The 24,175-nt window shown below is 49.8% G+C and overlaps 1 protein-coding gene across 8 annotated transcripts in view; it reads left to right on the top strand.

Annotated features, from left to right (window-relative positions):
- IGF1R (insulin like growth factor 1 receptor) overlaps positions 1-24,175 on the top strand; it is a 307,210-nt gene that overhangs the window by 268,907 nt on the left and 14,128 nt on the right. For all 8 annotated transcript variants that reach the window (XM_025271567.3, XM_025271562.3, XM_025271563.3 and 5 more), the window contains 8 exons: positions 356-515; positions 4,442-4,544; positions 5,053-5,123; positions 9,263-9,492; positions 9,746-9,856; positions 13,635-13,794; positions 16,763-16,892; positions 22,211-22,345. In XM_025271567.3, the coding sequence (XP_025127352.1) occupies positions 356-515; positions 4,442-4,544; positions 5,053-5,123; positions 9,263-9,492; positions 9,746-9,856; positions 13,635-13,794; positions 16,763-16,892; positions 22,211-22,345 (1,100 nt within the window). The remainder of the gene's footprint in view (positions 1-355; positions 516-4,441; positions 4,545-5,052; positions 5,124-9,262; positions 9,493-9,745; positions 9,857-13,634; positions 13,795-16,762; positions 16,893-22,210; positions 22,346-24,175) is intronic.

Here is a 24,175-nt window from a genome sequence, read left to right as displayed (position 1 = left end):
AGAATTTAGGTCTTTGTAGCAGCTCTCTGCTCTTTGAGGAGTTTTCACAGCGTGCAAGGAGTTGGCTTATCCTCACCCCCCAAGAAACTGTTTCTTTACAGAAAGTGATCTTTCGGCCTAGAGACTGGTCTTAATAACTTAATCTTTCTGAAACACTTTTTGGTTAAAGTAATAAGGTCTGGTTAGGGCTTGGGTGCGCTTTCAGTTACCGGAGGACTGCCACCACGTAGAGCCGGTGTTTGCCCTTTTCCTGAGAATCGGCGTCAGCATCAGCGGGAGGCGAGCGGCCAGGCGGCCACAGCTGTCCGTTTCCAACGTGCGTGGGGAATTGACACCTGTGTTTTATATCTTCCAGGATCAGCGGGAATGTGTGTCCAGACAGGAGTATAGGAAGTATGGAGGAGCCAAGCTAAACCGGCTCAACCCAGGGAACTACACAGCCCGGATCCAGGCCACCTCTCTCTCTGGGAATGGGTCGTGGACGGATCCCGTGTTCTTCTACGTTCAGGCCAAGAGTAAGGCCATGGTGGGAGCCGCTGATGGGGCTGGGACCGGGGAAGCCCGATTTTCTGATTCCCATCACCCACCACCGAGAAGAGGCACACTAATGCCAGCATCCCGTCTGGGAGCTCAGGCCAGGGAGCTGCTGCACGTGGAGTCCCTGCCTCAGGGACCCTCTTTTGAGGGAGTCAGCAAGGGGGCCCTTGCTCTCAGCTTGATGTATGTCCAGAGCATTTTACAAAGTACTGAATTGACCATTCTGCCTTCTGCCTCGTCAGGGATGCTGCTTAGGGCTCAGACTCAGGGCTTAGCATCCTAAGGGGGGACAAAACCCAGGGGCCTTCTGGTCCAGCCTGCTTCAGGGCAGGAGCCATCGCCATGACAGAATCCCAGGCCGAGGCAGCGCCCCATCACTGCTCGTTGGTAAAATACAGATGTGCTTATAAAGCAGCAACGCACACTGAGAGTACACGGTACTCCCTGTGTGGTGATGGGCTTCCCAGGTGGCGCGAGTGGTAAGGAACCTCCTGCTGAAACAGAAGATGTGAGAGACTTGGGTTCGATCCCTGGGTCAGGACAGTCCCCTGGAGGAAAGCATGGCAGCACAGTCCAGTATTCCTGCCTGGAGAATCTCATGGACAGAGGAGCCTGGCGGGCTACAGTCCGTGGGGCTGCAAAGTGTTGGACACAGCTGAAGCAACCTAGCACGCATGCACACACACACTCCCCATTTGGCACAGAGGCTGGGCCGTGTGCTGAGTTTACGCTGAAACCATCAACACGACAGTATTCTTAGAAGGCCATTCTATGTGAGGATTTTAGATTTTAAAACCGAGTTTTGTAAAATGTATGAGCACAAGGGCACTGTACTTGCTTGGCCAAGAAAATTCGGTATTTTCGGTTGGTGACATAAATATTCTTTGTTATTTCCATTTTGAGTTTGTACTATTTTGTAGTAGAAACCAGATTTTTAAGATTATTTCATGTTCAGATAATGGGATCAGACTGGTTGTAATACTATTCCTAACTGCTTGCTGGAGAAAAAGCGACCCCCGCGTGCTGAGTGGTGCTTCTTTTGGGTCGAGTGGGCAGTTCCCACTGCCCTGGTCCCCTCTGGCGTCCACACCCGTGCTGCTCTGGTCCGGCGTCTGAGTTATTAAACTCAAGATTCAGTGGATCCAGCAGTCCATCTGGTTAGTGCCTGAAAGTCCAAGACACGCATGATATTTAGAAATCTCCAGTGTGACAGATACCAAAAGAAGGATGGGGGGAAATAGAATTGCCAACCTTGAGACATCATTTTGTGAGCCTGGAACTGTATGAGGGCTAAACAGATGCTTAAACAGATCGTTCCGTCATCTGAAATGGTCTGAATTCTCCATGCGCCCCGCTTCACCTGCTTTTTACAGTTGGCAGGTGCCATGCCCTCCAGCGAGGGAACTTTCTCCGTACTCCCAGAGCCCTCCCCAAAGAAGCGACTTCTTGGCCTGCTCTGCGGCCTTCCCCTGTCCACATCCATCCCTCAGGAACAGGGCCCAGGTTTAGAGGACTCGGGCGGCGCTGTGTTCTTTGAAACAGCAGCGTGGGCTTCTGAGGCGTGGTGAGCTTGGCTTGTCGGCGAGAAGCCGTCCTATCTGCTGTCGCCCCCCGTTAACCCTGTGGGTCCTGGGAGCCCGTGGGAGACCCAGAGCCCCTCTGGTGGCACCTTTCCAGCAGGAGTTGGCAAACACCACCGGGAAATTGGATCTGTGTGCCTGCTTTACTATCAAGAGGCTGTTCCTTGTGTCAGACCAGATTCCCTCCTGCTACGATTGAACCTCCTCTCCTGTTCGGTCCTCAGAGGAGACAGAAGCTTTGGAAGCTTTCTGGCAACTGCTCTCCTTTTAGGAGCCCTTCATGTGCTTGAATACTATTAAATTACTCTTCAGGCTTTTCTTCTCCAGACTAAATAATCTCAAGTTTGGGGCCCTTTCTCATAAGCCAGTCTCAGAAACCAATTTTCCAGCTATTCAATCATTTTGTTCTTCTCTGGATGTGTTCCAGTTTCTCCATGTCCCTGTTGAAATGTGAAACTCAAAAAGAACATGGTACAACCTGACCAGTAGTATAAGTGATACAAATAGAATAAATAGTCCTCAGGGAGCGAGCAAAAAAAACCCTCCATTAGCTTCCCAAAAGCCGTGTTAACTTGCAACTGTTTTCAAGAACTAGGAAATGTAGGAGCCTGCATCCATTTCTAGAGCATTTTGATAAAAATACTTTAATTAAAAAAATAGGTTTAATAGTCCTTACAGAGTAATAATAATAGTAGTATTTAGTAGCAAAGTAATTATTGATGGGGGAGCTTAATAGATGTAACTGGTTCCCCAGTGAGTTCCACCCTCATTTCCACATAGACATTTCTCAAATATCCCACAGGCGCTTGAGATGCCTCGTGCACAAAACCAGAATCACAGATGGCACCTTCAGAATCCTTCTCCGCTCTGCCCCCAGTTCCTCAGCTCAGTCTGTGGCCCCGTAACCCGCACAGTCCCCAAGCCAGGAGCCTCACGGCCACTGCTCCCCTTTCCTTCTCTCCTGCCGCCCACTTCTCATTCAAACCCGTGGCTCATCTTTTCTGCCTCTGCGTTCTCTCCGAGTCCAGCTTCTGTAGCCACCACCACCACCTCAGCTCAGAGCCTCTAAGGCACTTACTTCATGGAAAGAGTGCGAGCTGGGGTACAGGAAGCCTAAGTACCCCCGCTGCCTGTGTGACCTTGTGGGGGACAGTTCATCTCTGTGAGTCTCGGTCATTCGTAGAAAAGGAGCAGTGATTCCCTCAAGAGGTCCAAGTTGGGCAATGCAGAACATGCCCAGGACCCCTCCCTTGGAGAGGGCAGAGTCCCCTCCCCACTGCCAGCCGCTCAGGCTGTCCTCGGGCACAGCCAGCTCTCCCCACCCAAGTGCTATCAAGTTTACTGTAGGGCTGGAGGGTTCTTCCCTATTCCTCCTCATCTGCAGAGTGCAGTTCACGCTGCTCGGCCTGGTCAGGGCCCCTGGGAGCCGGCCCTGACTTCTCTGCATGTCACTTCCAGCCATGCTATGCTTGGCCAGCTTCTCCTGACTCCCTCCACACTCTTGTTTCCTCCCTGCCCCCTTGAAGTGTGTGCGGTCTACTTGTGGTTCTGCTACCTGTGGACAGGTTGATTGTCAGCATCCAGCTGAATTTTCTAAGCGTGTGGATCAGTGTCCAGCCTGTCATCTGTCATCTAAGAGCTGAGCGTGGTAACGAGCAGGTGTGAGCTCTGTGGTCTCAGACTGTAACTGTGGCCTCTGATGTTTAGGGGAGAATTCAGAGCAGCTTTGGTAAAGGGCGCCATCCAATTACTCGTGTTTTTTTAGGTTGTCTGTGGACGTATCTTAAGACAGATTGAGCTTGAGCACTATATACATAAAAAGCTATTCATCTTATTTTAGCAAATGTATGCAACTCCATTAATAGTCATCTAACTGTGTGTGTCTGCGTGTGTGCACTCAGTTGTGTCCAACTCTTTTCAACCCTGTGGGCTGCGGCCCACCAGATTTTCCAGGCGATAATACTGGCATGGGTTGCCATTTCCTACCCCAGGGATTGAACCCAGGTCTCCCAGATCTCCTGCATTGCAGGAGGATTCTTTAGCACTGAGCCACCAGAGATTATTTTACTTGAATCCATCATTTGAACTGCTTCAGAATATACTTAGGTTGACAATAAAAATGACTCTATTTCTCAGTCTGCACTTCTTTAATATTTTTGCAAATGACTTGGTTTTCTTTCTCTTTTTTTGTTATAGCCAACTAGACTGCCTAGTTCGTGATAAGCAATAGAGGAATTCTCAGGGATTTTTTTTTTCATACTTTTAACTGAATATGAAATATGTTCATCTCCTGACATGCTCTCATTTCTGGCTTGTTTCTGCAGCGACATATGAGAACTTCATCCACCTGATCATCGCTCTGCCCATTGCGGTTCTGTTGATAGTGGGAGGCTTGGTTATGATGCTGTACGTCTTCCATAGAAAAAGGTGAGTGCCTTGGTGCGAAGTTCAGACACTTGCTGCTTTGGACTGGTTTGATGATTTGAACCTGAGTTAAGATGAACTTTTTGAGGAGTTTAAGGAAATATCTTATGGATCAGAAAATCTGATTTTCCAGTCAAATGTTCTTTGCAGAAAAAGAGAACATTTTCTAATGATTCAACAGCAGAAATTTTTTTTTTTTTTTTTTTTGGAGTCTGGTTGACCCATCACAGATATTGCTGCTTCTGCAAAGCTTTTTCAAACATGGTATTTTAACTCTGTCCATAAAATAAGCTTTCAGTTTCCGATGAAGTAAAGAAAGAAATGTTACTGATTTGGGGCCAAGGAGGAAGCCAAGAGAGGCCTTAGGGTGAGCTGTCCCGATGGCACTCCCCTCCCCCACTCCTCTGTCCTTAATGAATCAGAACAAATAAAACAGATGAAAGTACAAACAGAAATGTGTGGGTTTTTTTTGTTTTTTTTTTTTCTAACCTAAACTTCATCTTTTTGGCAGAAATAGCAGCAGGCTGGGAAATGGAGTGCTGTACGCCTCTGTGAACCCGGAGTATTTCAGCGCAGCTGATGGTAAGTCCCTGCCTGAGATCCCAGCTCGGGAGCTTTTGAGCGTTAGTAATTCAGGGGAAGATGTTTGCGTTGTTTTGAGGTACCTTTGACCTCAGATCTGTCTTCATTAACACTTCATTTTTAAAAAAAAACCAAAGTTTTGAGCAATTCACTGCATATGTCAAAAATTCTAGGACTGTCTGAGCTGCCCCAAGGGAATACGGGCCTCAGAGATGAATGTGGCCCACACAGTAATTCATTTATTTAATTGCCTGAAATTTTATGCTAGAATGAAAAAAGCTGTGTAATTGTCAACATCCAGTTGAAGATATGCTGGAGCTGACAAAGCAGTCCTTTTAAACTAGTTTTACCTTGAGTTCCATGTCTTTAAAATTGTCTTTGATCACCACGGCTTCTCAGCTTTTTGTATCTTGGAGATTTTCTGTTCATTCCCTCCTGACTAGGGTCTCCATGGCCCATTCACATTCCCTCTGGTAATTACTCATGAAAGCTGTTTAATTTAAACGGCTGAGAAGGTCTGACTTGGAAGTTGGATTGTGCTTTTTTCCCCCTTTTTTGCTCTCTTGTCTTCCTAGTTTGCCAAAATCCAAACTTTTCAAAGTAAGTCAAGGTGAGCCCTTTGCCATTGGGTGCCACTAACTGGCCCTTTGCTAGGGGCATTCACAAATGCCAACCTATTTGATCCCTACATCCTTATGAAGGTGAAAATGTTAGTCACTTAGTCATGTCTGACTCCTTGCAAACCCATGCATGGACTGTAGCCCGCCAGGCTCCTCTGTCCAAAGCATTCTCCAGGCAAGAACACTGGAGTGGGCAGCCATTCCCTTCTCCAGGAATCTTCCTGACCCAGGAATCAAGCCCTGGCCTCCTGGATTGCAGGCAGATTCCTTACCGTCTGAGCCGCCAAGAAACCCTGTAGAATGGATTTTCTGATACTTCTCTGTCTCTTCGTTGGGTGATGAGGCTCAGAGAAGAAACACACCCAGGTCACAGAACTAGGCGGTTGAGAAGTCAGGGTAAAGCAGTCCTGGGCACTGTGTTAACGTGTGAGGCAGTTGCTGTGGGGAAGGACTGTGAGGTTCTGGGGGTATTGCAGGCAAGCTGGCCCGTGGGAGGAGCTGGACCCAGTCTGTCAAATGCATGAAGAGTGGAATTAGGTTAATATGTTCAGAAAATTGTTTGACTCGCTCATGCTTCAGAAGCAGAAGTGTGTATGCAGGAGACATGAAATAAAGAGTCCTGATTATTCTAACAGCTCATCCTCATCAAATGAGGAAACGATTAAAAGCACTATATATAAGTGTGTTATCTTTATTACTGTGATTCCTTTAATAATTTCTAATTCAAATTGTGTTTACAATAGAATCAGTCAAAAGCAGAGTCCTCTGAATGGGAATCAAATGTAGAAAGATGAGGACATTATAAAGGTCTTGCAAAGTTGTATTTTTAAAGGGCATATACGTGCTTCCTTGGTGGTCCAGTGGTTAAGAATATGCCTTGCAATGCAAGGGACACTGATTTGATCCCTGGTTGAGGAAGATCCCACATGCCAGGGAGCAGCTAACCCCTTGACCCACGGCTGCTGGGCAAACACTCGCAAATGCACAAGCCGCAGGTACTGAAGCCCACACACCTGGAGCCTGAGCTCTGCCACGAGAGAAGCCACCACGGTGAGAAGCCTGCGCACTGCAACAGAGTAGCCCCTGCCCGCAACAACTAGAGAAAGCCTGCGTGCTGCAACAAAAGCCCACCACAGCCAAAAATAAAACGGATAATTTTTTTAAACTAAAAGCCATATATGGGTACACACATACCTATACATCTGTGTGTGTATGTATGTATAAGGCACAGAGAATGTTCTGGAAGGATACATGCCAAACTTAAAAGACTAATTACTTGTGGAGGGGGTCTTTTTCTTTTAAAAAAAAATGATTTTTATGCATTGTTTAGGTAAATGTAGTTTTTAATCAATTAATCTAATATAGATTATTATTATTAATTAATAATGTATTATTAATATAGGAAAATGCAGTGCTCTATCGGTTTGGAGTAACACTGCTGTAGAGAATAAAGCATAGAAGATTGGCATTTGCAGCTTTGACTATGAAGTATCTAGGAAGTTTGAGAGCACACAATCAAATCAGACTCGAATGGTGATTTGAATTCAAGTTCTGTGTCTTTCCAGAGTGCTTTCATAATGTAATCTCTTGATTCTTTAAAAACAAAACAAAGAAAGCTTACTGTCACTCAGGCCAACAGGTAGAAATACTGTCACGTTATTTGAACTTAATTTATTTGGCCTTTGGATAAGCATCTTATAACTAGTTTCCTCAAGGGGCAACAAAATGACATCGCAGTTCAAAAATGCTTAAAAAACTTCTCTCTCCGAGAGCTGATCTGCATGTCACCATTCTCCAAGTACACTGAAAATCCCCTCCAGGGAAACGCTGATAGCATTGTGTGCGTAAGCCTCTGCTGCCCGGCAGGGCTTAGGGCTGCTGGCTGAAGTCAGAGCTGTTGGGTTGAATTGAGAGAAGGGATTGTGATTATTGACTTCAGCCACCTCCAAGGGATGAATGTGATTGGTTTTAGCTCCATGTTTCATGGTGAGCTACATAGCTAATTCTGATTAAAAGCAAGCCTGGATTTTCAGAGATAAATGGATATAGACTGTCTCTTTATGCTTTCTGAGGGGTATCAGAAAGAGTCTTACCTACTAGGGTGTCTTGCGTATTTACTCTCCTAAGCAAGCATCAGCCTCCTCTTCCAGGCTATAAACTGTCTAAGCCATATGGAGGGTGGAATTCCATTTGTGACATTCCTGAACACATACCTACGTGCTATGAAATACAAAAATGTACGTGAAAGAAAATTCTGTATTGATTAACATAGTCCATATTGGACATTCCTTAGAGGTGTAAATTGGTGGTATCTCCTGGGCCTGATTCATAGACATCTTTACTTTACGAGAGTGTCAGAATATAGCTGTCAACCCACTTCTCTTACATCCAGCCGGAGGCCCACAGTTAACATTTAAAAGTGTAAAGGCAAACACAGGTTCCCAGTCTTTCTGCATTTCTGAGCCAGGGCCATCTCTTTCCAATCAGTGGAGCTGGCCAGGGGTTCCCTTCTCAGACAAGCACGTGAGCACACAGCATTAGAAGAATACAGTTATAATTGAAATTTCTTATGAATCTATGGAACAGGTACATTTTACTTTAGTTCTCACCTACCCATCAGAGTGGTCGGATGGATTTTCTCCTCTTTTCTTTCTTTCCTCCCTTCTCCCTTTCCCTCTTTCTTTCTCCTTCCTCCTGCCTAGAAATATTTATTTATTTTCTTAAACCAGCTTGAGTCTGACCAGAAGCATAGGCTGGAGAGGAAATCATATTCAGGCTTAGTCATCGCCAAGCCTCACTCCCCAGCCCCTCACCCCAGTGATGGGAGGTCCCTGAGTTCACAGAGCCCAGGCCCAAGTCCTGGGGAGACCCTTCTGCTCATCAGCTGTCCCTTCATGCATGCTGGTCACCACTGACTACTCCTCGGTAGGAATGAGCACTGAGACAGAGCTCATCGCTTCCATAGCTCACTCAGTGCCCCAGGGTCTCTGCTCTGTCCAGGCTAGAGCAGAGCTACCCATGGAAGTGTTATTGCCAATCCCATAAGAAACCTGAAATGTTTCTAGTAGCCATATATAAAATAGGAAAAAGAAACTAGTGAAATACATATTGATAACATTTTCTTTAACTCAGTATAGCCAAAGTATTATCAGTTTTAATATGCAGTCAGTATAAAAGTTACTGAAGTATTACATTATTTTTTGAAATCCAGTGTGGATTTTATACTTATAGCAACATCTGAAGTTGGACAACTTTCTGTTTTCTTCCTTGCCGTTGGTATCTTTGAATTATCTAGAAATCCATGAGGACTTGAAATTCTAATGTTTGACTGTACAAGGGCCTTACTGACATCCCCAGCCTGTGGGAGATTCCAGAGCCAGCCATGTGCCTGTGTCCCCTGGTGCTCTCCTCTGTGGGCTCCAGGGAGTGGCACCTTGCCCTCCTTGGCCTGGAGTTTGCCCGGAACGCGTCCTGCCCAGCCCGGTCCCGCTGGCTCAGCTCCGGCCTCTTCCTTCTCAGTGTACGTGCCTGACGAGTGGGAGGTGGCCCGGGAGAAGATCACCATGAGCCGCGAGCTGGGCCAGGGCTCCTTCGGGATGGTCTACGAAGGCGTGGCCAAGGGCGTGGTCAAGGATGAGCCCGAGACCAGGGTGGCCATTAAGACGGTGAACGAGGCCGCCAGCATGCGCGAGCGGATCGAGTTTCTCAATGAGGCCTCGGTGATGAAGGAGTTCAATTGTCACCACGTGGTAAGAGGGGGCCCCGGGTGTGGGCCGCACACTCGGGGTTGCCGTCTCGTCCCGGCTTCCAGGGGGCTCCCCGTCACCCCGCTGCTCCGTCAGATGCCGTGCACACCGAGGTTCCAGAGGCGGTGCAGGGCCAGCCCATGAGCCCCGGGGCCATCGTCCAGGCTCTGCTCCAGCTCGACGGTCCCAGCAGCGGGGAGCTGTGTCGTGGGGGGGCTCACCTGCTCAGCCCTTCTCACTGTGTCTTTCCTCACAGGTGCGCTTGCTGGGCGTGGTGTCCCAGGGCCAGCCGACGCTGGTCATCATGGAACTGATGACCCGGGGGGACCTCAAGAGTTATCTCCGGTCTCTGAGGCCAGAAATGGAGGTAAGTTTTGATTTTCATCCGCATCCCATGTCATCTGTTCCCTTTCCTTGAGAACCTTCCCCAGAAGATACCGTGTCTTTAAATTCGTGTACTTTTCTTGCTGCCTGCTTGGTTCTTGGTCCTCTATAGCTGCAGTCCCCAACCATTTTGGCACCAGGGACCGCTTTCATGGAAGACAGTTTTTCCACAGACCAGAGCCGGGGGATGATTTGGGGATGACTCGAGCGCGTTACATTCATTGTGCACTCCGTATGCGCGCTAAGTCGCTTCAGTCGTGTCCAACTCTCTGCAACCTATGCACTGTAGCCTGCCAGGCTCCTCTGTCCATGGGATTCTCCAGGAAAGAATACGGGAGTGGGCTGCCATTTCCTCCTCCAGGGGATCTTAAGGATCGAACCCACATGTCCTGCATTGCCCGCCAACTTTTTACCCACTGAGCCACCTTAAGAGAAGCCCTTACTGTGCGCTTTATTTCTAATCTAATACTGATGCCGATCTGCCAGGAGGTACTGGTCCATGGCCCAGAGATTGGGGACTCCTGCTTTATACGAAGGAGTTCCCTGACTACAGAGAGACCTGGATCTTCAGTGAGAGGCCCTTGCCAGTACGCAAGATACCCTGTTAACCAGACCCCTGTGGGATTTTGCTGCCACCTCATTCTTTCTACCCACCGCGTCAGCTCCTCCAGCACCGTCTCTCCAATTCCCACTGACAGACCTGTCCACACCCTGCCTCCCTGTGGCCTTTCCTGCCCGCACTCTGTCTGGGGTACCCATCTCTGCTGCCCCATCTTGGGCCGCGCTTGTCGGAGCTCAGTGTCAGGTTGACCCGCCTCTTCTGCTGGGATGCCTTCCCTCAGGCTGGTGCACAGACTCCCACTCCCTCAGAAGCCCACGTGCCACACGCGCCTTCTCCCCTCCCGTGGGCAGTCTGAGCCGTTGAGCCGAGGGAGCCCTATTTCTGAAAATGGGGCTCCCTTCCTGCATCCACATTTCCGGCTTTATCCTCAGTCAGCATCTTGCTTGAGCTTCAGAATGATCATCGCCTCAGCTGACCCATGATCTCTTCCTAGTCTCGGGAAAAATATCAATTTGTATTACAAGCTTCAGGTTCATCACTGCGGTATCTCTCCTTCGGCAGCGTGAACCCAGCTTTTAATAATTTGGACGCATGACTTTTAAGAGAGTAGTTCTAAGAGTAAACTGGGAGATAAATACTTAGAAGGAATACTAGCCACGTCTGCCTTCCACTAGACTGCCTCGCTGGGCCTCCGGTCCTCACTGGGATCCTGACTTTGCTGCCTATTGAGGAAGCATTGGGTCTGCTGTATGAGCCTTGGATCCTGCCCTTGCTTTACTCTTTTTGAATGTCTGTAGCCTGTCTCTGAACTTAATCCTTTGTTTTCTTCATTTAATCGGCAACTGAATCTTCTCCCAAATAGTAGTTCCTTAGTTTTTGTTCCAAGCACTTGTTCACACGTGGCTTCCTTTACTCACAGCCGATGGGTGTGGTTCTGCGAGGCCCACGGAGCCCTGTGTGGACCGAGGCCCCAAGCAGGGAGGTTTGTGACACGCCCACCCTTTGTTCTGCCTCACGGGGCGCCCAGCTCCCCTGGACCTCAGTGCCTTGCCCCAGCCCGCTCTAACACCCAGACCAGCACAAAGGACCAAGGCTCCATCAGCTGGCGGCTGGGGGCGTGGCAGCGTGTTTCCTATCAGATTCATTGATGCAGCCTCTGAGGAGCCCGAAGCACTCGCTGCCCCCGTCCCCAGTCTCAGACACAGAGTGAAAAGCTCGTCACCCTCGCCTGGCTCTGCCCCTAGCTGTCTGCATCTCAGGCGGCGGCTTCGGACTCTGAGCCTTGGTTTCCTCCCCTGTGCCTAAGAGGGTTGGTCCTTCTCATATCAAAATTTCACTTTTAGGTTTGTCAGATTTAAAGTTGTCCTTTCTGGCCCATGTCAAGCATAAAGCTGCGTGTGCTTGTCCTGTGGTTCTGTTGTGTTCTGCACGGCATCCTCTCCCCCCGCACCGAAGGTTCACGCGTTTCCCTTGCTGACCTGGATGCGCTTGTGTGCACGTCTTAAGCAGTTCTAAGCAAATTAAAGATTTCTGTTCTCTAAAACATCTGAAAGCATGGCAGTATTAGCGCTGTGAACTGACAGAAAGTCAGTCCTCTCTTTCAATAATTAAAATCAGGTTCCTTTCTTTGCTTCTGTTTTTATATTAATCCTGAATGGCCACTTCTAATAAAGAAAGAAAGTGAAGTCGCTCAGTCCTGTCCGACTCTTCGTGGCCCCATGGACTGTAGCCCGTGAGGCTCCTCCGTCCATGGGATTTTCCAGGCAGGAGTACTGGAGTGGGGTGCCATTTCCTTCTCTGTCATATTAATCATGAGAGGCCCCTTCAAATAAGCACCTAACTTAATACTCCACAGCTTCTTGAGCGTAAGCTTAACATTTTACTTTCAGTTTCCCAGTGCACCAGACCAGGCACATCTGAAGCCCTGGAAAGGCTCATCTGCACAAGGCCCCTTTCTGAAGGAATGGGGTGTCTGGCTTACCCTTCGGGCCATCTCATCACTTCCCCAGGCAGCTCAGTGATGAGGATTTTAAACCACAGGCATTCCTGATAGTAGCTTCAGAATTCAAGTGTAGGGAACCAACCCATAAGTACTTGGAAAGTTGTTACCCTGCTTTTAGAAGCCAACTTTGGGGCAGAAACTGCCCCCTCAGTGGGTAAAGCCAGCAGCCCCTAGGCATGGTCCCCAGTCACCCTCCTAGCAGTGACCCCCGCCTTGACTGCAGGGCTGTGAAAGAGCCTGGGCAGGAGCCAGCGCACACTCTTCTCGTGGCCCGGTCTTTGAGCTGGGGAGGGCACGCACGGGGCTGTCAAAGCAGGACGGCTTTAATGTCGCAGGAGGTGCTCTGTAGTCAGGGAAACCGAGGTAAAGTGTCAAACTCACTCAAGCAAGAGGTGGTCAGCACAGAAACCTTTTGGGATAAAGAAACTTGGCCACATATTTTATATGATGTTTTTCTAAGTGGACTTATTATTTGGGGGTATTTCTTTTCAGTGCTGAAGTCAGTATGTTGCCCTCCTCTGCAAAGAGGAAATGTTTATCCAAGTTACTTGTTGGACATCGGTCCCCTCCAGAGTAGGCGTCTGTTGAACTTAAATGAACTGTCAAAGGCTTGCTTTCCACAGCATGCACAGAAAATTATAAACCAAGGAATGCCACTCTGTAAGGGGAACAAATTAATCTTGATGTCTTTGTACTTTAGAAGAAAGTGGAAGGGAAAGAGAAGGATTAAGTAATTTATAACAAAGCTTTCATGGGAAATAATGTATCCAGTGTCCATTCAGGACTGTTTGCTTATTTCCACATGGCCTTTGTAATGTCCCCTCCCTCCTTTTCCCTGTATGGACTTGAATTGTAGACATAAAAGGAAGACTTAGACTAGTTATAATTTGAGTATCCAGAATTCTTAATATCAAAAATTCCTGGCTTCACTTTAAATGCTGTTAGTCCCACCGCAACACCAAAGGTGCTGGTCCGAGTTGTACTAATAGGCGCTTCTCTCTGCAGCTCTGCGCTGGGTCAGAGGGCAGTGCCACGGCCTCCTTCTGAGCCACTCCTGGTTTCCTCGCAGAATGACTTGGGGTGCTCAGGTTGCACAAAAGAGGATCGACAAACCCTGAAAGAGCGTGGGGTGGGAAAAATCCCTAAATTCTCACGTGTATCTTTTTTTTTTTTTTTTTTTTTTTGATTCTCCAACAGAATAATCCAGTCCTAGCACCTCCCAGCCTAAGCAAAATGATCCAGATGGCTGGTGAGATTGCAGACGGCATGGCATACCTCAACGCCAATAAGTTTGTCCACAGAGACCTCGCTGCCCGGAACTGCATGGTGGCCGAAGATTTCACAGTCAAAATCGGAGGTGTGTTCTTAGCTTTTCGGATCTGAGCTAAAGTCGCACGTGTCTTAGGGACCCCATGGGCATTAGCCTGCCCAGGGAGAGGTCTTCCCATGCATCCTGTGACTGCAGAGGCTTTGCTTTTGGGAGGCATGTGATTGTAGTTGGTAGTCAACCAGCCAGGCTGGCTCCAATCTCGATAGCACGTGGGCGCGGCGGTCCAGGCAGTGGGCAAGGGCGAGCTGAGGCCATGATCCCTGCAGGTGCCTCTCCTGGGATGTGGGGCATTTCTCCGCAGAACAGTTGTAAGCACCAGTTCCAAAAATAGTTGAGAAAATGTCCTCAGGCGATTTTGACTTGAACCTAAAAGTCACCATCCAGACTACCAGTATGTCCTCCAGTTGTCCAGCTTACAAGGACTTTTCCAGACTCCGTGGAGTTTTCCAAGAGGTGAGGCCCCCTGGGTGGACCCCATGTGCAGAGCAGGCGTGGTGATGGGGGGTGGTCCCTCGGCGGGGGAAGGCCACTGCTCTCCAGGGCCCGCACTTGAGCTGGTCAGCCTCTGGGCTGCTGATCCTTGTGTGTGTGCTAAGTCGCTTCAGTCTTTGTAACCCTGTGAGCTGCAGCCCTCCAGGCTCCTCTGTCCATGGGATTCTCCAGGCAAGAATACTGGAGTGGGTTGCCACGCCCTTCTCCAGGGAATCTTCCTGGTCCAGGGATCAAACCCGCATCTCTTATGTCTCCTGCATTGGCAGGCGGGTTCTTCCAGCCCCACCTGGGATCTTTGTCATAACCCTGACTTGGTATCTAACCAGGCTGCTCCCTAGAACCCTGTTGTCACTGCCCACCATAACAGCAAAAATGTGAGTGGATTATATTTTTGGTCACTGGTTAGGAGTTTATTTCAGCCTTTAGGCTTGGCTTTAACTGTGGTCTTTGAATCTGCTTGATCAACACACATGTAACGTCAGGGCTGCTCAGGAACCACCTGCTCTTCCCACTGTGAGATGACGATGGTTCAGAAAAATGCTAAATATTTATTCTGAGAAGCCACAGGAAGACCCTACATTCAAAAACTATTCAAAATTAGCCTCTTTGCCTAGCACATGTTCTGGAAGTGCTCACCTTCCTTTAGCAGAGCTGTGTTTTTTTTATCCACACAGTGATTTTGAATGAATTTTATGGCCCTTTGATAAACAGTGAGTAGCCCCTCTAGAATGGTTTCCCAAGTAGGATGTCTTTATCTTTCATTTGTAAGGAGCTTGAGGTGATGGATGGAGCTGTATCACAGAGCAAATATACTTGGCCATCAATTACTCCCTGTGTCCCTAGATTTGGCCCTTTGATGCTCCCGAGAGTCTGAGAGGCTGTCCCGCCCTGGGGCTCCCAGGGAAGACCCTCTGGCCGCTGCCGGGGCTTCCTCTGTGCTTCCGCTCCCTTCCCCTCCCTTCTCAGCGGTAACTCAGACTATTCCCACATGGATGCCCACCAGCTCCCCTTCCCCAGCTGCGGAGCCGGGCAGCCACTAACTAAACAAACCTGGTTCTGCCATCAGCAGCCTCAAGGCTTGAGGCAGGTGTCCTGAGCTCTGTGAGCCTCAGTGTCTTGACCTCGGAAGGGGGCATGATTGTAAGAGAGCCGTGAGATGCTGGAGGGACTGGGTGCAGGACAGCCCAGGGCGCCTCAGTGCCTGGCCCGGGCACGTCCTGACTCCCTGCTGCTCCCTCACGTCCCTGCCTGCCCCGCAGTGCCACTGAGAATGCCCCCAAGAGCTGTTCTTGTGCCACTTGCCGCTGAGAGTCCAAATCAGCAAGGTCTCAGTTTACTATTTAACCGGGTGGCATATCTCTAGTGACATTTTCTTTTACTTGTGTTTCTCTTCCTAAAATTCAAACTTTTTCTTTTCAGTTAAGGAAGAAATAGTCTATGTTCTTTTTCTGGGATTTTTTTTTTTTCTTTTTGTACAAGTAAACGCAAATCCTCTAATTTGCATGTCACTGGATTAATTTGGAGATAAGACTTCAGCTCTTCATTTTTATTCTTCACAAGGGTTCGAAAATGTTTTTCTAATACCCAGTGTCTAATGGATTACAAATACAGCAAGCAATTTTACCACAGGCAGTTCAATGGCCCTTAGCGTAGGACAAGGAATTATGTTGGTTAGCATCCAAGGAACTTTGTTCTCTGTGTTTGCTTTGTAGCCTTACCTCTTTGTGGCAGAGTTAGAGACATAAATGAACATTTTAAAAAGGAGAGCGGCCCTTTCTCCTGAGAAGGAGACAGAAGAAGCCCTGTAAGGAGAGGTTACATGATTGAGTGGAAAATCAAAATCTGACAAAGAAGCAATAATTTAGGATTATAAAGCAAGCCTGCCATCAAACATAATTATGTGACTTCTTCTAGAGTCATGGAAAATGGAAGACATTTTCAAAAATGAGTGGGAGTATTATGTTGAAAAACATTATTGAGTAATAGCTTCGGGGCCTAGTAAATAGCATCTCTTAGGCAGCTTGCTGTGGACTTTTTTCACCGTGAATTGGTACTCTCAATATTTTCCCCCTTATTAGACGGTGAAACTACTTTCATTTCCTCTGATAATGAGGCAGTGCTACCAAGTAAATAAAAGTCAACATGCTCCTGGCTATTTGGTCATGTTTTTAAACCACAGATAAATGACCTTTGCTCTGCACAGTATGTATTTTCCTGGTAAACTATGGGTCTTGATAATTTGTAAGATGCCTCTCATTTAAATGCAAAGAGGGAGCTAACGTTAACAGAACTATGGTATAAATATATTTAAAGGCAGAGCTGTCTGGGCGTTTGCTTGTCATGTGACTCACTGACCCCCATCAGACGGCCGCACGGACACCTACACCAGCGTCCCCTTGGCTCGGCCGCGGGCACAGGCCCTCTCTGAGCCGTCATCGTTCTCTCCGCTTCTGCCCCGCAGTGCTCACCCAGGGTAACCTCACGCCCTCTCTCCTCCTTACAGATTTTGGGATGACAAGAGACATCTATGAGACGGACTATTACCGGAAGGGGGGGAAGGGGCTGCTGCCCGTCCGCTGGATGTCCCCCGAGTCCCTCAAGGACGGAGTCTTCACCACTCACTCTGACGTCTGGTACGAGTCCTGTCCTGTCCCCCATTTTCTGTTCCCTGTTGCTCTTGTCCAGCTTTGGCTGAGTGTGATGCGGGCCACCCCCTCGTCATGGACATGTTCCTGTTGTCAGTGGGCACTTGTAGGACCTAAAGACTTTGTAGGACCAATATTTGTTTCAGTGCTGAGCTGCTCACTTGGTCGTTAGGAGACCCAGAGACACAACCCCAGAGGCTGGGATGTGGGGACAAGCCAGAAAACATCACCTCTTTCTGCTTCATCCCCTGCCTGCCTTCTCTCATTTTCTTTCACAATAAATAGATATTCTGTGTGTTGGGGGGGAGGGGTGGCGGTGGGGGTGGAAGGGTTGCTTCACCTAATTAAACCTTCAGATTGCAAACATTGCTTATTTTAGAGCCAAAGCTTGAGTCTTGATGTGTTTTCCTGCTGGTCCCATCTGCTGTCTGTCCTCTTCCAATGGGTCTTCCAAGGGGTCATCGTTGTTGACCCAGGGATGATGTGGAAAGCAAAATGCCCCCGTTAGTCATGGTCATTCTCAGGGTAGGGAGCGTCAGTTGAGGTTGCAGAAGCCTCCCACTCGCAGTGTTTGTTGCCGCTCCTCAGCAGCCTTGCGGAGAGGTGGTCAGGTTCTGAAATACGACTGAGGTTCTTGGCAGGCGAAGGGCCTGGCACATCTGCCTTCAAGAACATCAGCTAGTTCATTGGCTGTCCTCTGGGGAGATCCCATCGCTGATGTGTTACAGAAATGGTAGTTGTTTACTCCAGCCATCAGGATGACCACATAGAGGAGTTCTTTAAACAGTGACAGACATCATTTTTTTTTTTTTTTTAACCTCTTGACCCTTCACAGTTCAAGGGACTTGGATCCTGTTTTGAAGACAGGTGCAAATTGGAAATAGCATCTGAATATGACCCAGCAAAGCATGATTGCTTCTTGAGCTCAAGTATGAGATCTGTTTTGCAATCAGTCGGTTCAAGATGCATCTCTCTTCATGGTCAAATCAAAGCGCTCAATGCCATTTTTAGATACAGAGATGACGGGGAGGGGCAGGCCTGGGTCCACGCTGCCTCTGTTTATTCTGGGATCCCTGCTTCCAACAACTTTGAGGTCAGCTTACAGGGCAATAAAATAGAAAACCACGGGAGCCAAGGAAAACAGGGGCAAGGCAGAAAGATAAAACTAGAGTTGTTGATATCCCTTAGGCTAAGTTTACCAAATTCTGGTTACAGGTGATTGTGAAAAGCTGCAGCAAAGCATGTTCATTGCCATTTTTCTCCCATTTGATGACATTGACATTATGAACCAGGAGGAAAAATACATATATACAAACAAGAGTAGTGATTTCATCTTCATTCTATTCACTGTTCAGGCTTTGACAGTGCTTTAGCTTTTTTTTTTTTTCTTTTTTTTTTAATAGTCCTTGAGGATAACACTGGTAAGGTGGGTAGGCTAGGATGATGGAGAATATAGAGGGCTTCTCAGCGCCCCAGAATCTAAAGTGCGCCCTCTTGAAGGAATGAAAATCATTTCTGAGTGTATTCAATGGCACTGAACAGTCACCCCTGTGTAGTTAGAGTCTAGAAAGAAATGAAAAGAAGTGTATTTGACCTTGAAGGAGATACATCAAAATTTTAGGATAAGAAGGTGTTCTGAGGTCAGGACTGGTTCCCGAGCCCCACCTACAGTGTCACTGACAGCTGGCCATTGAGCTTCTGCTCGCATATTTCCCTGGTACTGCTAATTGCTCTCTCACAAGACAGACTGCCCTGATCCTTAAGACATCCTCGGGTTGGCAGGTCTTACTCATGCTGTGCTCAAGTTGGCCGCTTGTTGCTACCCTGTGGGCCCTTCTCTCTGCAAAACAACCTGCTCTGGTTTTGGTAAGACAGGCCTTGGAGTTATAAGGAAATGGTCTCTTGTCTCTGCTTGAAGCATCTCTGTGTTTCCCTGCTATCCTCAGAGACATTATCCCCAGGCCTTTGGGCTCTGTGTTGTTCCTCCTATAGCTCCCTTGTAGCACTGTGTCCCAAAGGAGTGGTTCCTTTGAGTTAGAAGACACAGGTGTGCCTTCTAGGCATGGAGGAAACCAGGCACAGGACTTGGGAGGTGGAACTCCCAGCCTGAAGGCGTGTTTCCTTCCTGAGCAACTTTATGGCCCTACGGCAGTCTTCATTTCCTGACTGACTGAGAAGCTTTCCAAGTGGCCACAAGCAGCCAGAGTGTTCTGCCCCACTCCTAGAGTTACTGGTTCTTCAGTGGGAAGTCCACATCAGCAGGGAGTGTGCAGGTTTCCATCTGCTGGTGGGTGGGACCCTGACAGTTCCTGTCCTGGTGTGAGGAGTGCTGACCTTAACCTGCACTGGGACTGATGTGAGACTCACAGCGGGTTGTCCCTTCCTTGGGGAAGACGCCCCAGTGCTCATATTTAGGAAAGACTTCACACCAGTGCATTTGCCTAATGTTTAAGGATTAAGTGCACAAAATTCAAGGCTTGGTTTCATAGGAGGCATTGATGTCAAGTCACACTGTAAGTGACCTGCTCCTAAATACCTGCAGGCTTCGCATATTTCTTAGTGTCTCTGGCTGTGTGGCCTTGGTCAAATCATGGAGCGTCTGTGGACTTTGGCTGCGGGTCTGTGAGGTAAGGTCTATCTGGGGACGTCTGTGGAACCTCGATAGACCTTTAAATGGCCTCTGTGACAGCTGGTGACGACAGAGAGGCACATTGGTGGTGGAAAGAGAGATGTTAGCCTCCGTAGCTTGGGACAGACTGAACTCAGCTAGTCCTGTCCTAGGCAGGACACCCGGACTCCAGCACCACGTGGCCCTCACTGACAGGTGACACTGACATGAAACCAGAGTCGCTCCAGGGAAAGCCCGTGGGGAGAGCTGACTGTCACCTGCCGTGTTCCTCCATGGCGGTGAGCTGACGTGGCCCAGGCACAGCGCTCAGTGCGCGCAAGAACAGGGTGCTGGAGACGCGGTCCTGGTCCCTGGTGAACGGTCTTGTGGAGAACAGGAAGTGACCCTGACAGGCTGAGATCACGGACCCCCTTCCCAGAAGAGCTGGAGTTGTGGGGCACCCTGAAGTATGGACTGTCCCCTGTGGAGCAGTGAGGAAGTGGGGACGCTGGAGGAAGCCGTCATAGTGGGGGGCGCTGAGTGCATGTGGGGGGCAGTGGGACTTCCTTGGGGGAGTCAGCTGAAAGGAGAGCGAGTGAGGCCCTGGCTGCTGTGTGAGGGGTTCAGGACTAGTTCTTCAGGTGCTATAAGGACTTTGAAGGGTGCTGGGCAGGAGAGGGACCTAGAGCCATGTTTAAAGAAGTTCGTCATACCTAGAGTGTAAAGCTCCACCAAGTACAGGTAGGTGCCGAGAAGGAGGAGTCCCGCAGGCCAGGCGAGGGGGCCATCTGCACTGAGGATGTGCTGGGGGGTGGAAGGAGGGGACCAGACCTTTGGGCAAGTCTGAGCCTGTGTGGACAAGCCGTGGTGGTCCTCTGAGGGGGTGCAGGAAGGAAGAGCTCAGGGTGCTGTCAGATGGGAAGGAGCAGCAGCAGTGAGGCGAGAAGAGCTGGGTGACGAGACCGAGGTGAGACCCGTCCAGGTAGTGAATCCGGAGTGACCTGGAGCTTGGAAGGGGGCGGCAGGCACTGAGGGCTCAGGGTGGCGCCACCCAGCGGGTGCTGGCAACTGTTGGCGCCGCTGAGGAGTGTGTGGGGCAGGAGACATGGGCCTGGGGAGCTGCATCTTCAGGTGATTCTTCAGTCCAGGCTTGAGGTCAGTCACATGCCGCGGCCTCCAAGGAGGTGACCTAGATGACCAGGCCAATTCCATCTGTGAGATCCCTCAGCCCACACTGACAGGAAGCCCACTGCCCTCAGCCAGGCCTGTGCACACCGTGCTTGGGCCTTCAGCTTTGCTAGATGACTCATTCAATGTCAAGACTTATTTCTTGGTCACTGAGGTTCAGAAGGACTTTGGGTGGGTCAGTCCTCTGAGGACTAAAATTCTGCATGTCTGATATCTGCTCTTGGCATCAGTTTGAACAAAACCCTTTTGTTTATGGAAAGTAGCTGAAGGGTCCAGTGAAGCATTTTGATGCAAAGTCCGTGGCCCTCCTGGCTCTGCTCGGCCAGGTCCCCGGAGCTCTGGGCGGGAAGGGACACCCTGAATTTTCAGTGTGACTTTGCCCACACCCCTGGTCTGTGAAGGTCCAGTCGGAAGTCCCTCAGGCTTGCTCTTCACTTCCAAGTAGCCATCTTTAATCTGTGGAAATGACCCGAAGGGAAGCAAATAGACCGTGGAGAATTTGCGCAAGACAGCGATATGTGCTGGGAAGGCACTTCCGTTTTGCAGTTTACAGCACTGCCCTTTTGAACGTCCTCGGTCTGAAGTTCCTGTGTATGTGTATATGTATATTAGTTTGTTTTCCAGTAGTGCTCACTCAGTTGTGTCTGATTCTTTGTGACCCCATGGACTGCAGCTCGCCAAGCTCCTCTGTTCATGGGGTTTCCCAGGCAAAAATACTGGAGTGGGTTGCCATTTCCTTCTCCAAGTAGTACGATCTTCTAAATCGACCAGCAGAGGCACATTCAAGGCAGATTGCACCTGAAGCTGCTCCCCTTGCTGACTTGGTTCCTTGACTACCCGCTTCCACCTTGGCTAGACTCTGGGCTGAAGGGTCCTTCCTGGGATGGGAGCCCTGCCCCAGCCAGTTCTGCCCACCGCTGTCCCCACCTGTGAGGCTGAACCCCCCCTCTCCCCAGGCCCCCCTGGACCTGTAAGATCCCCATTGAACTTTTCAACACCCCAAGGCCAAGGCTCTCAGCCCAGACCAGTGAGGTCAGTCAGGGGCCCGGGCACTGGTATGTGTTAACACTGGTATGTGTTAAGAACTCACCAGGGGAGCCTGACCTGCATTGAGAACCACGTAGGAAGAAGTTTCCAGAACAGGAAGTTTGTTGAATTGCTTGCTTATCCCAGACGGCATTTGAGGCCACTAAGTCACTGTCCCAGCCAGGCCTGGGGACCAGCATTTGATTATGAGTGGGATAAAGCACATTTGGGAGATGTGGCCCTGCAGGGCCCTGAACTCTGTTCACCCGGGGCTCTCATCAGAGGTCAGGAGCTTGCGGGCCCTGAACACACCATCCTCTCAGCTGCCAGAGTTGTGTTCCCAGGGCTACCGCACATGAGGCAGCTGTTCCACACTTAGCCCGTGCCTGGCTCGTGCCTGACATGCACTCAGTTGCCAGAAGGGAGAGGGCTCCCGGCTCCATCCTCCCTTTCCGAGCACCTCACGTTTCTTCTCACTTGGCAGGTCCTTTGGGGTCGTCCTCTGGGAGATCGCCACGCTGGCTGAGCAGCCGTATCAGGGCCTGTCCAACGAGCAGGTCCTTCGCTTCGTCATGGAGGGCGGCCTTCTGGACAAGCCGGACAACTGTCCTGACATGCTGTACGTATGTGCCGGGTCCCTGCGGCCTGGCGCTGCCGGACTGGCCAGAGCGGTTGAGACGAGGGCTTATCTTAAGGGAAGAACCTGGGCATTTGGGCTGCTGCCGTTACCCCACCCTATCTTCCTTAATCCTGGGAAGATTTTTGCAGTGCAGTTTGCACTGCAGTCTCTCCGGCCAAACGTCTTTGTGAAATACTTGAGCACAGCAATCCCTGCCAATCTTCTCCAGGCAGAGTTGTTTGAAAAAAAAAAAAAAAAAAAGCAGCAACCTGACACGGCTTCCTCTGAAGTCACGGTCCTGGGCTGCGCCCCAGCCATTGGCAGGGCTCCTCCAGGCTTCCGGGGGTGGCCTCGGACCTGCTGCAGGCTGCTCCAGGACGCTGCCACCACCTGCGTCTCCCGCGGGTTTCTTTCCTGTTAGGTGTTTACAAAGGTTGTAAAATATGTGAGGGGTGGGCTCCTGGTGACCTCCTCCAGTGGCCGTGCGGACCGGGAGGCAGTTCTGGGGGCCTCGTGGGCCTCCCTGCTCAGCATTCTCGGGGCAAGCCCCTCTGTCTGTGGCGGTCAGCGCTGCTGAAGGTGTGTGGGTGTGCAGGTGTGCTGCGGTTGGGTCTTCAGGTGCAGACAGGCACAGGTGAGGAGCACTGGGCTTGCTTTCGACACACACCTTAAGACAGGGCTCACGATTTTCTGGATCCCGATAGGTGGGATGTAGCCTACCACTAATACCTCAAGACCAATCCAAGAATTTTCCAGAAGTGCTTTTCAGGACAGGTTTGGTCTCACGTTAGAAAGGACCCCAGAGGAATTGTTGGGCTGTTTCTCTGTCCACGTGGAAGCCCCCCCGCCCAGATCTGCCACCTCCCAGCTCACCAGCCTCGAGTGAGCCCTGGCTCGGGGAAGGGCTGCATCGTGGTCGGATGATACAGACGTGAGTCAGGCGCCGTGCTGTGTGGGGACCAGGGAAATCAGCCCAACAGCCGGGAAGGCTCGGTTCACTTGGTCTCTCAAGGTTTACGTGGATTGGGAAATGGGGATGCTGGGTCCTCTGCTCAGTGTGACAGGGTAGAGATCAAGATGTCAGCCTGGCTGTGACCATCTGGGACTCAGGGGCCACCCTCTCCCAGGCCCCTCTGGGCTGCTGCCAGGAGTCGGCTCCTTATGGCTGTAGGCCTGAGGTCCCCGGGTCTGGCTGGCTCCCAGCTCCCAGTCCTTGCCAGCGCTACCTGCACTCCCGTCACGAGCGTCTCACAGCAAAGTAGCTTTCCTCTTCAAGGCCAGCGAGAGCAGTTCTGCTGCTGCTGTTGACTTTTTTTTTTTTACCTAATTAAGTCACATCCATGCTGGGTAATCTCCCTTTTGATTAACTTAGAGTCAGTTATTAGAAGCCTAAATGAAGGAGTGAGATTTCATCACATTCACAAAGTCCCTCCCACGCAGGGGAGGGGATCATGTGGGGCATTTGCAGCAGGGGCAGGGATCTTGGGGACCATCTTAGAGTCTGACAGCTGCAGCCTGGGAAACATAAACTGTTGTCCTGGCAATAAATCAAGGTTTTGGTTTTTCTCTAAAGCATGTTTAGTGTAGGTTCCAAGACTGGATCCCTAAGCTCAAGGTAGAGTGTGGGAGGGGTGGTGGGATGGGGGTGGGCCTGTTCTCCTGGCTCCGACTGTGCTGCTGCTTTGAGAGAACATTAGCTGGGCATCCTACTCCTTAGCTGCTGCCTCTGAGCATTTGCTCAGCCAAAGCCTGTTCTATCTCTAGGACAGCTTCCATGGAGTTAGGAAAGAGGCCAGGGAATGCCACAGGAAAGGCAACATCTTTGCCTCA

The sequence above is a fragment of the Bubalus bubalis genome, chromosome 20, assembly GCF_019923935.1.
Source record: "Bubalus bubalis isolate 160015118507 breed Murrah chromosome 20, NDDB_SH_1, whole genome shotgun sequence".
In the NCBI taxonomy this organism is placed as follows: Eukaryota; Metazoa; Chordata; class Mammalia; order Artiodactyla; family Bovidae; genus Bubalus; species Bubalus bubalis.
The sequence above is the reverse complement of the archived record's forward strand: the minus strand, read 5'-3'. Positions and strand labels throughout refer to the sequence as shown.